The following is a 12738-nucleotide window of genomic DNA, read 5'->3' as shown; positions in this document are numbered from 1 at the left end:
TGAACAGAATGAAGGAAAACCAAGCAGGGCTTTTACTTTCTGGACCTGGATTACCCACCTCTGCTATCAGATGATGATGATTATCATCATCAGCCTCTGTTGCACAGTGTCCCAGATCACCTGACACCTCCAAAACCCCAACCTTGTCTTAAAGTGCCACAGCGATGTCAGTCACCGCCACAAGCAGCACTTCATCTCAGTCTACCTTGTTGGGTACCTAGGTCCATCAAGGGGGTGGGGGGTGGCTTACTTCTGTCTCAAGGGGGCCAGCGAGGGTCCACCTTCCATTTTATGCTCCTGTGTTTCTATTGAAAGCCTACCTCTTCAAATAACTGTTTCCAAGTTCTCTGAGGGGATTGAGATTGATCTGCCTCCTCCATTGACTGCTTCTGCACTCTCTGTCACATCTGGCTTCTTTCCAGAGACTCTCTGCTGGTGTCTCTAGCCACCACTGAGATGGCCTCTGAGCCCGGCACCTCAGTGCGTTTCTTACCCTCATTCCGGGGCTTGCTCAACTCACTTGGTTTGGGTTGCTTTTTTGTTTTTCTGAGCTGCTGGGGTAACTTGAAGTTGCCCTTGGAAAAGGCAGACCTGCCACAATCCTATTGATCATCATTTGGGTTGCTAATGTAATTCTTGTATTGACTTAGCAATGTAAAAAGGATTTCAAAACATCAACGCAACCAGTTCAAAGACACTAAAATGTGTGCAGTATGTTGTCTCTCTTTTGTGTTTGCTGAAAGCTGTGCAGCTGTATTTTGGACTGACTAAAGATGGTCAAGCTCCTTCTTATCTGAACATGTAAAAATGCCAGGCATGAAGAGAAGAAAGCATGATTATTGTCTCCTAATCATGAGATTAGGAGACAATAGTCTTCAATAGTTTTGAAGACTATTCTTTCTTGGTTGAAAGAAGCAGTTCTTTATTGTTAGTTTAGAATGAAACTCCAAAGACAACGTAGAATCAAAACTAACTGATGTTTCTAAGGTTGGCTGAATAGTTAAGCCTAATGCATCAAAGTGTTTCTTGACTGCAGATTGGACCTATTTGGGGGCAGTACAAAAGGTTTCAGTCTTTACTGGATTCACCTATAAGTAGTTGTTACATAGCTGCTGTTTGATGGTGGTAAGGTGTTTAAACAAAGACAACAGCTTAAGGTATTAAGTAGACAGAAATGAGCAAAAAGGCAGAACATCATCAGGGTATTTTATTTAAGTTGTAAGTCCCAGTGGGTGTCAGTTGTTGTGTGTTAAAATGGGGACCAAACTGCAGACAAGCACTTGGGATGGGCACCGTGGCACTTTAATGAAAGCTTAAACAGAAAAAAACTTACAGATGACATTGCAAATGGGAAACAGGAAATACAGCACAGCAAAAGCAGACAGATGAGGAAACGGCACATCCGGCATGAAGCAGAGTAACGAAAGAAACAAGCAATGAACAATGACAACCAGATAGCTTATATACAGAGGAAGAAGTGAAGAAGGCATGGCAAAACAGATGGGAGTAATCTGGTGGAAATGAGGAACAGCTGAGACCAATGAGGGCAGATTGATCTGAGGGAGAGAGGAGAATAAGATACAGGAGCTGAACAGAGATACACAGAAACATTGGGAAGAATCCCAGAGAGAGAAGAAATGTACAGGAACACAATAAATAAGTTTACAAGGAATAAGCTAAAATGGCATCTCAAAGGAATATAAACAATGACAAAGAAACAAACATGAAAGAAACTCAAACACCTAACACTAACAGACCATGACAGTGGGAGAATGTATGAAAATTAGGATTGGTCACGAGGTTTACTTTCTGACCGGCTTACAGATTCACACATGATCTTGTCGAAGAAAACTTAACATTCACTTAAAATCCAGTTTTTTATGAACCGGAATTCAAAAATTCCCTTCAAAAATCATGTGTACAGGCGTTAGGTTTGGGTTCTGTGGCCCAGGTCGTGACCAGCCAAGGAGTATTTGGACAGTACCTCAGCATCAACCTTGGCTTTGGGCTGGCTGTTGCAATGGGGGTTCAGGTTGGAGGAAATGTCTCTGGTAAGAGAAAATACCCCTTACAATGATTTAAAAGGCTTTGGTGTCCATGTGTAGAGGATATAATTCTTATATCCCTTTATTCTCCCTCCAGGGGCCCATATGAATGGAGCAGTCTCCTTCACAATGTGTGTTTTTGGCCGCTTACCATGGAAGAGGCTGCCCTTGTATATTTTTGTACAGCTATTTGGGTCGTTTCTTGCAGCAGCAACGATTTATGCTATTTATTATGGTAGGTCTACTGTTAATATGCACCATTTACAGGGTTAGTGCTGTTTTTGATGGTTTCAAATTAAAAGGTATGTCAATTCACTTACAGAGGCCATTTATGACTATTGTGGTGGAAACCTGACTGTAACTGGTGAAAGGGCCACCGGTGGGATCTTTGCCACTTATCCTGCACCATACCTCTCCTTGATTGGTGGCTTTGTTGACCAGGTAGTCATTGAAACTCAAATAAAGAATTACAAGCACAAATACTTTTTTTTATAGCAATCATCCCTTTTCTTTCTGGAATTGTTTTACAAACACCCTTCTTGTTTCCACAGTCCCATCTGCAGATAGGATTGAGTGCTGCAAAGTGTAGATACTTATACAGAGATTACAACGATCTGCTTTATCATTTTAAATCAGCACATCAGTTTATTGCCTTTAAAAAAAAATTCTAATTTTCTTGTTTGTTCATACGAAATGTTTATTTTGAATTTTTGTTTTTTGGATTATTTTTTAAAAGTTAAGTCGGTGGATACCAAACACAGTGAAGGTTTATTTTTAACCATAGAAAATAAATGGTGAAACATTATAGTCTGGACTTTTGCATTATAACAAATGCATTTGCTTTGATTTTTGATGCATTGAAGCAGCTGTGCCATACTGTTTCCATTTTCAGATGATAGATTAAACTGAGCACCATGAGATGTCTAGAGCTTGATATATTGTTTTTACACTGTGGAAAGCAGCTTTATTATTATTTGTGTTGTGCGTGCCAGGTGTTTGGCACAGCAATGCTGCTGCTGTGCCTGATGGCCCTATCTGACCAAAAGAACAAACCAGGTGCCAGGGGAACTGAACCTATTTTTGTGGGTCTCCTGGTGGTACTCATTGGCATCTCTTTGGGCAGCAACAGTGGTTATGCTATCAACCCCACCAGAGACATCGCACCTAGGGTCTTCACAGCAATTGCAGGCTGGGGATCTGATGTGTTCAGGTAAACACAAGGGATTTTTAAGATATGGGCCTGTTAAATTTTCAGATAAAGTATGTCCTTTTTTATCAATCCTAGCTTTCTGAAATTTGTGTCATTCTCCGTGTAGGTCTGGAAATGGGTGGTGGTGGGTCCCACTAGTGGCTACTCCCATTGGAGGAGTGCTGGGAGCAGGGGTGTACAAGGTATTTGTAGAAATGCAACACCCACGCTTCTCTGGACAGGATATTGACACCAGTGAGGATGAGTCTCTCCCGCTGAAGAAAGAGCGAAACATTTGTTCTGATGTATGTGTGAAACTTGAAACAAATGGAAACAGCTAAGAGATTGTACAGCTGTGATGATCTGAGGATGCTGTTGAAACATGCTACACAACATTTCTGAAGCACTTTAACAATAACTGCAGTGCAGATAATCATAAACAATTAGATTAATCTGTGACTTTTTTTCTGCTCTCTTATTTATGCAAATTTTAAACAGGAATTCAAATATTTAAAACACATATGATAAAAACAGACTTTTTTATCATTTGTTTTATCTAATGTTGGGAAATGACACTTTGGCAAGCTTGAAAGACATAAATATAAGGCAAAAAAAAAAATCATACAGCAGTGATCTGGGCCTGGGGTCCTTCATGAAATGTCAGTGTATGCAAGGAGAAGTAAACAACTTTTGAAAATAAATAGAAGCAGCAGGAGCCAGCCCGTCGCAGAGTTCAAAGGGCAGCAGCACAAGGACCAAAATACATAAATTCACTTGCATACATTTCCATCAGTCCAATGCACAGCAGTCAAGAGACAACATTTTCATTCTTGGTGTCTGATCAGATTTGTTTTGATGTGAAATGTGACAGATGCTTTAAAATGTTGTAATAAATTCATATACATGTCTCTCACTTTAGTTTATCAACAGTGAATAAACTAACACAGAAGAGTAACAGTGTTCCTAAACATTTAAGAAAGTGTAACATACACAAAACTATAGCCTGCGTCAAGAGAAAAAATCTAACTTTCTTCTGAGGCCTGGCTTATTGATAGAACAAGTCTTTATATGCACACATATATGCACACACATTCACATAGGGTCATTTTGCCCCCTTCACTATTTTGTATTAAATATTTAGACTTTTCATCTTTTTCTATTTTTTTCCTAGTACGAACTAGCTGCCTGACACAGGATTTTTAGCAAGGACCATGTGTCAGTTGGTATACATTTTAGAAACATTTTGAACCCAACAACCAATAGTTTAAAGGAATTTGCTGAATTTTGTCTATAGTTTGCTGTAAGGAAACATGGGTTTCTGACTTGAATAAATAATATGTACTGGCAGAGGACACTTTGAGCTATTTTAGGTTGATCAGTAGTCATATTCTCTCATATTTCCTGGTCAAACTGGTCCCAACAGGGATCAGAACCACTATTAACACAAAAGTGGTGTCATATAAAATCTTTAGAAAATTATATGTAAGTAAATTGGACAAAAGATTTCAGACTTTTTATGATTTATCCATAATTTAACAAAACACAACAGTTAAGCAGAAGGTTTATTTTGAAAGCACATTTAGTTTTAACTGTACTCTTTTGACTAAAATGACTTATAGTTTTATTCACAATTTAGTCCTCTATTATTTTTGTTTTAGAATAGAATTTAACAAATCTTACTTTATTTTAGTTGACTTTAGTAGACAAACTAGGAAGTAGCAGAAGCATAGATTTTTTAGGGTCTCCTAACTTTCTTTTCAGTGAGTTGAAATATTTATACTGGGCTTGAGAAACAATGCCATTGGACATACGTAAAATTAGATGTAACTGGTTTTCAACCCCTTCAATTTTTTTCAGCAAATTTCTATCTATTAAAGAAAACCAGATCATTTTCAATAGTTTTAGTCATTCTGCATTCATTTAATTGTTTTTGCTTAAATTTCCATCTCAAAAAAAAAAAAAAAAAAAGAAATCTGTGTAAACTATGAAATAAAACTTTACTCAACTGAACACCATATGGTACAGAAGTAGGTCGGGCCAAAGCTGAAATACTTGGATACCTTAATGGCAAAGTTTAAAAATTAGCTGGGGACATTCACATAACTTCATGACCATAAAGCAGTTCCCTTTTAGGATTCCTTGCAGCAAAAAATATGACAATTTTAAGAATTGAAAATAAAGATTTGTTCCTAATTTAATAGAAAATGTTTTATGGAATTGTTTTTTTTCAGTAATTATTTTTAACATGAGCGACTAACAAAGCCAAAGTGAAGATAAGACAAGGTGCCAATTCAATCAGTCATTTTCTACCGCTTATTCCATAGTGGGTCGCAGGGAGCTGGTCTATGGGCGAGAGGCAGGGTACACCCTGGACAGGTCGCCAGTCCATCACAGGGCAACACACAAACAACCAAGCACACACTCATTCATACACCTAAGGGATATTTAGAGAGACCAATTAACTTAATAGGCATGTCTTTGGACTGTGGGAGGAAGCCGGAGTACCCGGTGAGAACCCACACATGCACAGGGAGAACATGCAAACTCCATGCAGAAAGACCCCCGGCCGGAAATCGAACCTAGGACCTTCTTGCTGCAAGGCAACAGTGCTACCAACTGTGCCACTGTGCAGCCCATAAAACAATAAATAACAATATTACTTTGAATTTTAGACATATAAATAAGGAAAAATAGAAAATAAATACCTGCTAAACACATCAATAGTTTTCAAATGCTTATGGCGCACATTTCTATACCCTTCTGCCATTGTGCTTTCCACAGACAAACACTGAGAAGCTAACCAGCTAATATTAGCTGGTGATGGGTGGTATTTATTTAGTTTAAACACCATGATTCTCTGTGTTCTTTGCAAATTAATAAAAATAAAAAAAACGACGCGATGACGTGATTTTTTTTGCAGAACTTTTGTATACCTTGAAACTAGTAACCGGCCCAAGCTGGTAAAGCTTCAATTCTTTCAACATATAGCATTACTTGTGTCTTATAAATACCAAACTAAACACAAGCTTGGCCATTCAAATCCTGGTTATAGACTATGCATGCTACTTAATATTGCAAACATGCTCTTGCATTACAAGGAGCCGCGGTTAACCGTCCAACAAACAGACGATGGTAGATCAGTCTTTTTAAGATGTGGTGGTGAAATAGGCAAAAACAAAGCAGCATGGCAGCAAATGTCTCTCTCTTAGATTGGATTGATTTCACCGTTTTGCTCCACTGTGTCTTCCTGTGTTCCCTTGGTGTTTAGCAGTACCTCCTGAGCCGCACTGGGTCAACTGCTTCTTCTTGGGAGGTGGTACCTTGACTTTGCCTTTGAAGGCCTTTGTGGGGTCCAGTTTGTTTAGAAACACATCTCCAGCAGAATCCGTCTGGCTAACTTCACAGTTGAAAATCAGGGGCTGGTAGAGGGACGCCCACTGCTGCAGATAAAACCAGCACATAGAGAAAAAAAGAAAACCCACAAGATGTACTGATATGGCTCAAAAAAGGGTTGTGACAAAACGTTTTCGGATCAGAACAGAGAATTAAAAATAATGAATATTCATTAGTGTTTCCTTCTTGAAGATGTTATAAAACAATACCTACATGTTTTTAAAAATGTGTTATTGTTAAAATACCAAATCAGATAAAACTGTAGTGCCATACGTATGTCATTGTCCACACCTAGACATGCTCTGTTTTTTTTCCAGTACCTTTAAAGTTGAAATGCCAGACCTACACAAGTAGGTTGTTGGAAAAGGGAGAAGGCATTTCAGTACCTCGTCAGCGAAGATGGAATAGTCCTTTCTTACATATAGCCAGTAGTTACAGAGGAGAAGAGATTCAAAGTTCTGTTTTACTCCTCTGAATTTGTCATCTCAATCAGCTCCTCCTGTGACTTCAATTCCAAACTAGAACCGACACCGGGGGCAAGGCGGTTCCTAAATCAGTTTAAATGCGTGCTGGCAATGTCTGGGAAAAAGTATTTGAAATATCCTTGAAGGTGCTAAAGGTGGGACTGGATCAACGTCCATCTTATGGATGGAAGTCGGAGCCCAGATAATCACATGACTTCATGGTGAAGCAGTGGAAACATTTTTTTCTAACTTCTCTCCAGAGCTTTAGTTATATTATTATAAATAATATTTTATAATAACGATAAAAAAACAATAAGATTATATTTTTTATGATAATGTTAAAAACTGGATTCTATTTCTTTTTTTTTTATCTTCTCTGCAATTTACTGAGGCTCCCCTAGGCCCACCCCCCAGGGGTCTGTAGCCTCAACTTTGCTGATTACAATAGATAAAAGGGATCCCTTTGAACAAAAGGTATTATATTAGTTACGAATAAAATGACAGAAAAAATTGCAGTATCATATATACACACCGTGGCACAGTAAAGTAGGTAACCCATAACTGGAGAAAATATGGAACAACATTAACGTTACAAAAGCTGAACCTTGCTCCAAACCTAAAGAAATGACAAGACTGAAACTGGTCAGGAAGGCTGTGAAGAGGCCCACAGCAACACTGAAGCAGCTGCAGGAATTTCTTACATGACTGGTTGTGTCCTACATGTGACAACAATCTCCTGTATTGCCCATGTCTGGACTAAGCAGCAGGATCACAAGAAATAATTCTCTTCTTACAAACAAAACAACCAGGCCTGGCTACAATCTGCCAAATCCTTTTAGGAGAAAGTGTTATGGTCACAGTTCCTGAAGGTTTGTTTGGCACAGGAACAGCACTCCACATCACATCACAGAAAGAGCACTATAGCCACAAGGAAACATGGGATGGCAGCATCATGCTCAGGGATTCCTGTTTTTCAGATTTTGTTTTTCTTAAGGTGGGTAAAGTGTTGGGGGTCAGATATTTAATTCTGCACATCACAAAAACATGGCATTTATATAGAGGTATGTACACTCTGAGAGCCAATGTAACAATAGCTGAAAAAAGAATAATGATTTCAAGCACCACTCTCTGCTATTATTTTAATTCAGTCAGAACGAAATTGTGATACTAGCTGCCCTGTCCTCAAAAACCCTTTCCTATGATCTAAGATAATTTATATTCAATTCAATTAAAAAATACTTTATTAATCCCAAAGGGAAATTAAATGTTGTTATAGCTTATTATGAAGGTTTCTTCAAAGAGCCGTTGTAGATGCTGATGACTGTGGGCAGGAAGGATCTCCTGTAGCGCTCCGTCTTACAGCAGATCTGAAGAAGCCTCTGACTGAAGACACTCTGTTGTTGTAGGACAGTCTCATGAAGAGGATGCTCAGGGTTCTCCATAATGTTCTTCATTTTATGAAGAATCTGTCTTTCCACAATGATCTCCAGAGGTTCCAGAGGAGTCCCCAGAACAGAGCCAGCCTTCTTTACCAGCTTGTTGAGCTTTTTTAAGTCCCTGGCTCTGATGCTGCTTCCCCAGCAGATGGTGATAGCATAAACTCCTCATCCTCCCTGGTAAGGCCTACGCCAGGGTATTGGAGAGGAGAGTCCGGCCGATAGTCGAACCTCGGCTTCAGGACGAGCAGTGTGGTTTCCGTCCCGGCCGTGGGACATTGGACCAGCTCTATACCCTCTACAGGGTACTCGAGGGTTCATGGGAGTTTGCCCAACCGGTTCACATGTGTTTTGTGGACCTGGAGAAAGCATTCGACTGTGTCCCTCGTGGTGCGCTGTGGGGAGTGCTCCAGGAGTATGGAATCGGGGGCCCTTTATTAGGGTCCCATCCGGTCCCTGTACGAGCGGAGCAGGAGTTTGGTCCACAAAGGGCAGCCGTGGTGCATGTGGGACTCCGGTCCCACATGCACCACGGCTGCCCTTTGTCACCGGTCCTGTTCATAACTTTTATGGACTGGATTTCTAGACGCAACCAAGGGCCGGAGGGGGTCTGGTTTGGGGACCAGTGGATTTCGCCTCTTCTTTTTGCAGATGACGTGGTCCTGCTGGCCCCCTCTAGTCAATACCTACAGCATGCGCTGGGGCGGTTCGCATCCGAGTGTGAAGCGGCTGGGATGAAGATCAGCTCCTCCAAGTCCGAGGCCATGGTTCTCGACCGGAAAAGGGTGGCTTGTCCTCTTCAGGTTGGAGGGGAGTTTCTGCCTCAAGTGGAGGAGTTTAAGTATCTCGGGGTCTTGTTCACGAGTGAGGGAAGAATGGAGCGGGAGATCAACAGACGTATTGGTGCAGCTGCCGCAGTAATGGGGGCACCGTGCCGGTCCGTTGTGGTCAAGAGAGAGCTGAGCCGAAAAGCGAAGCTCTTGATTTACCGGTCGGTCGACGTTCCTACCCTCATCTATGGCCATGAATATTGGGTCATGAAAGAACAAGATCCTGGATACAAGCGACTGAAATGAGCTTCCTCTGTAGGGTGGCCGGGCACTCCCTTAGAGATAGGGTGAGAAGCTCGGCCATCTGGGAGGGGCTCGGTGTAGAGCCGCTGCTCCTCCACATCGAGAGGAGCCAGTTGAGGTGGCTCAGGCATCTATACCGGATGCCTCCTGAATGCCTTCCTCGGGAGGTGTTCCAGGCACGTCCCACCGGGAGGAGGCCCAGGGGACGGCCCAGGACACGCTGGAGGGACTATGTCTCTCGGCTGGCCTGGGAACGCCTTGGGCTCCCCCCGGAGGAGCTGGAGGAGGTGTCTGGAGAGAGGGACGTCTGGGCGTCTCTGCTGAGTCTGCTGCTCCCGTGACCCGGTCCCGGATAAAGAATATCCCTTTGCGGCAGAACTGAAACTTGGTGCAAATTAGGTTTTGGTCATTAAGTTCATTTTCATCAGCTTTGCAGTTACTTGCATTATATCCAATTACTCCCAATAGCAACCTAGAGTCAAAATGCCATGTTTTGTGAAGCAAAATCTCCAGACATAAGCTAGAAGATTAAAGCTTGGGTGCAAATGAGTCTTCTAAATTGACAATCACCCTAAGCATACCGCCAAATTAGTTACAAAGTGGCTTGAGGACAATAAAGTAACTTTCTTTGGTATGGCCAGCTTAAAGCCTGGATCTCAGGCCCATAGAAAATGTGTGGGTAGAGCAAGGTGGTCAACAAACTTGACTCATTTACACCAGTTGTCAGGAAGAATGGGTCAAAAGTCCAGCAAACTGCTGTGAGAAGTTTGTGGAAGTATACCCAAAATTTTAACCCAAGTCATACAGTTAAAAAGGTAATTCTTCCCAATACTGAGAAAATGTATGCTAACCCCTGGCTTTGAAAAAAGTTTTAAAATTTTTTTTCACTTATGTATGTAAATATCTGGATTCCTGGTAGATAAAATATAGTAAAGCATTACAGAGAAGTTATAAGCTACTAAAAATGTACATCCTTCCATTTTCTACCTTAGCCTGAGGGCTTGGGCCGTACGGTGTGTAGGCATACTGCCACTCAGGTAGACCCAGGTGTGTTATCATCAGTCTGTAGTAGGCGGTAAAAGTTGCTGTCAAAAAATGCCAGCACAGCGAGCGGTCCAGGAACCAGATTTCACTGTGCTGTGCGACCACCCCTGAAAAACAGCGAGATCAACATAATGTTACAGAAAATATGTTACTGTCTTCATGACTCATTTATGTTTTTAACAAATAAAACAGATACTTTTAGGATGTAAACACCTGGAGTGCAGTTTTTGTAAACAAGACACACTTTTCCATTCCCACCACAGGAATCCAGCTCATAAATGCGGCTCCGGGAATCAAAATGAGGTGCAGACGGCGCAGGCTCCAATCCTGACAAAAAGAGGTGTTAATGCATCTTAAACAAATATTAACTCTCGAGTCAGTTGCTCATTTCTTAGCCTGCTTCCTGCACAAATAAGCACACATAAACAGACGTAACGGAAAGTGACACGCTGGAATTGTAAAGCATGCTTACAGATCAGACAGGTGAGTTTTACCAGTTTCTGAGCTGCTCTCCTGCCAGTCCAGGTCAGCCAGCGAGGGGGCGTTAGTGAGAGAGAAAACAGATATGGGCTGAAGCAGCGGGCACAGCCTACCCACGCTATTGATCATCATGCAACCTAAAGGGACACACTCATCTGAAAGACAAGATACAGTCAGTCAATGAAGTCTAAGTCAATAATGAACTGATTAAAAATGTTCTAAATGCTTTTTTCAATTTAAACACAATGTTCTGAATAAATCTTTAATAATTTATTTGAGTTAATTTGGATGAGCTAAAACTTAAACCTAGAATTCTAATTCTCAGAAAACTGTGTTATTACACAAGACCAAAAAACATTTTTTTAAACACTGAATCGTCATGTTATGGCCTTCAAAATCACTGGGAAGACTTCTGAGTTGACAGTTTTCAAGCTGACAATCACTGATACCCTCAATAAAGAGGGCAATCCATAAAAGGTCATAGATAAAGATGTTGTGTGATCATAAAGTGCTGTATCCAGACATATTGACAGAAAGTTGAGTAGAAAAAAAAGGTATGGTGGGAAAAGGTGCAGAATCAACAGGGCTAACTGCAGACATGGGCTACACCTGTCATATTATTTGTGTCAAGTCACTCCTGAACCAGAAATAACATCAGATGACCATGGCATCCCTGTGCTGGATTGGCCAGCAAATTGACCTGATATAAACCCCATAGAGGATCTATGGAGTATTGTCAAGGGGCAGACGTGACACCAGCATCAGTAATGTAGATGAGATGATGCCCGCTATCAAAGCAACCTGAGAACCTCAGCAGAGCCACAGGCTGATCATCCCAAGGCCACGCTGCACTGATGCAGCAATTCATGCAAAAGGCACATAGACCAGGTGTTTAGTGTATACTGTACAGTACATGGACATACTTTTAGTAGGCCATATTCTTTACAATAAACAAATGAGTATTTATGGTTGTTAGTAGTTGATTGTTTCGTAGCAATAAATCACCCTTTAGATTACTCGAATCTGTTCAAATGGACCTGTGCGAGGAGGCCACCTACCGTCCAGTTTAACACTCCAGGTTAATGTGAATCCATCAGTGGTCAGATAGAAGTCTCGCAAATCCTCGGGTAAAATACACGTGTTTTTCTGAGGGGAGAATCAAGCCGACACATAAATATGGCAAAACGGAAATCTTTAAATACACTGGAGGAACGAATGTTATACTACCTGCTCCCAGAACAGGAGGGTCCTCTTTTCTGCAGGCTCTCTCTCTGCGAAACGCACATCCACCACCCCTGGCATGTTCTCTAGAACAGAAAGGCCAAAAAAAACTACGTTTTTTTAATGTTATTTTAATGAAAATATCTTTCTTGCAAGCTAGTCCCAACATAAATGGCTAATATTAATGTAACAATACAAACCGAGTATTCGAGTAATTCCGAGGGTCAGCCTCTCCGCAACACCTTTGAACACAAACGCATCTTTTGTGTCTTCCATTATAATAATTAACGCGCAAATAATAACACGAATTTATACGAAATCCTCCAAGCATTCTTCCCTCTGCATCTGGTAGCTCTGTTGTCAACCGAGTCGCAGGAAGCGACAAGGGCAGTT

The 12738-nt window shown here is 41.2% G+C and overlaps 2 protein-coding genes across 4 annotated transcripts in view; one reads left to right on the top strand and one right to left on the bottom strand.

Annotated features, from left to right (window-relative positions):
• The window catches only part of aqp7 (aquaporin 7), a 21607-nt gene extending 17224 nt beyond the window's left edge, over positions 1 to 4383 (top strand). For both annotated transcript variants that reach the window (XM_047347599.1, XM_047347598.1), the window contains exons 2-6: positions 1925 to 2051; positions 2143 to 2280; positions 2368 to 2486; positions 3038 to 3255; positions 3362 to 4383. In XM_047347599.1, coding sequence (XP_047203555.1) covers positions 1925 to 2051; positions 2143 to 2280; positions 2368 to 2486; positions 3038 to 3255; positions 3362 to 3575 — 816 coding nt within the window. In that variant the 3' untranslated portion in view covers positions 3576 to 4383. The remainder of the gene's footprint in view (positions 1 to 1924; positions 2052 to 2142; positions 2281 to 2367; positions 2487 to 3037; positions 3256 to 3361) is intronic.
• On the bottom strand, positions 1188 to 12738 carry tpgs2 (tubulin polyglutamylase complex subunit 2). 2 transcript variants are annotated; one of them, XM_047347601.1, is made up of 7 exons: positions 12546 to 12738; positions 12352 to 12431; positions 12183 to 12270; positions 11139 to 11279; positions 10858 to 10971; positions 10588 to 10751; positions 1188 to 1556 (listed from the first exon to the last, which is right to left on the bottom strand). In XM_047347601.1, the coding sequence occupies exons 1-7, from the start codon at positions 12619 to 12621 to the stop codon at positions 1314 to 1316; spliced, it is 906 nt and encodes a 301-aa protein (XP_047203557.1). In that variant the 5' UTR covers positions 12622 to 12738; the 3' UTR covers positions 1188 to 1313. The 2 variants fall into 2 exon arrangements, with proteins under 2 accessions (XP_047203557.1, XP_047203558.1); XM_047347602.1 differs by lacking the exon at positions 1188 to 1556 and adding an exon at positions 5763 to 6674 and having other exon boundaries at positions 12546 to 12737.

This window comes from Girardinichthys multiradiatus, chromosome 20, assembly GCF_021462225.1.
Source record: "Girardinichthys multiradiatus isolate DD_20200921_A chromosome 20, DD_fGirMul_XY1, whole genome shotgun sequence".
In the NCBI taxonomy this organism is placed as follows: Eukaryota; Metazoa; Chordata; class Actinopteri; order Cyprinodontiformes; family Goodeidae; genus Girardinichthys; species Girardinichthys multiradiatus.
The sequence above is the reverse complement of the archived record's forward strand: the minus strand, read 5'-3'. Positions and strand labels throughout refer to the sequence as shown.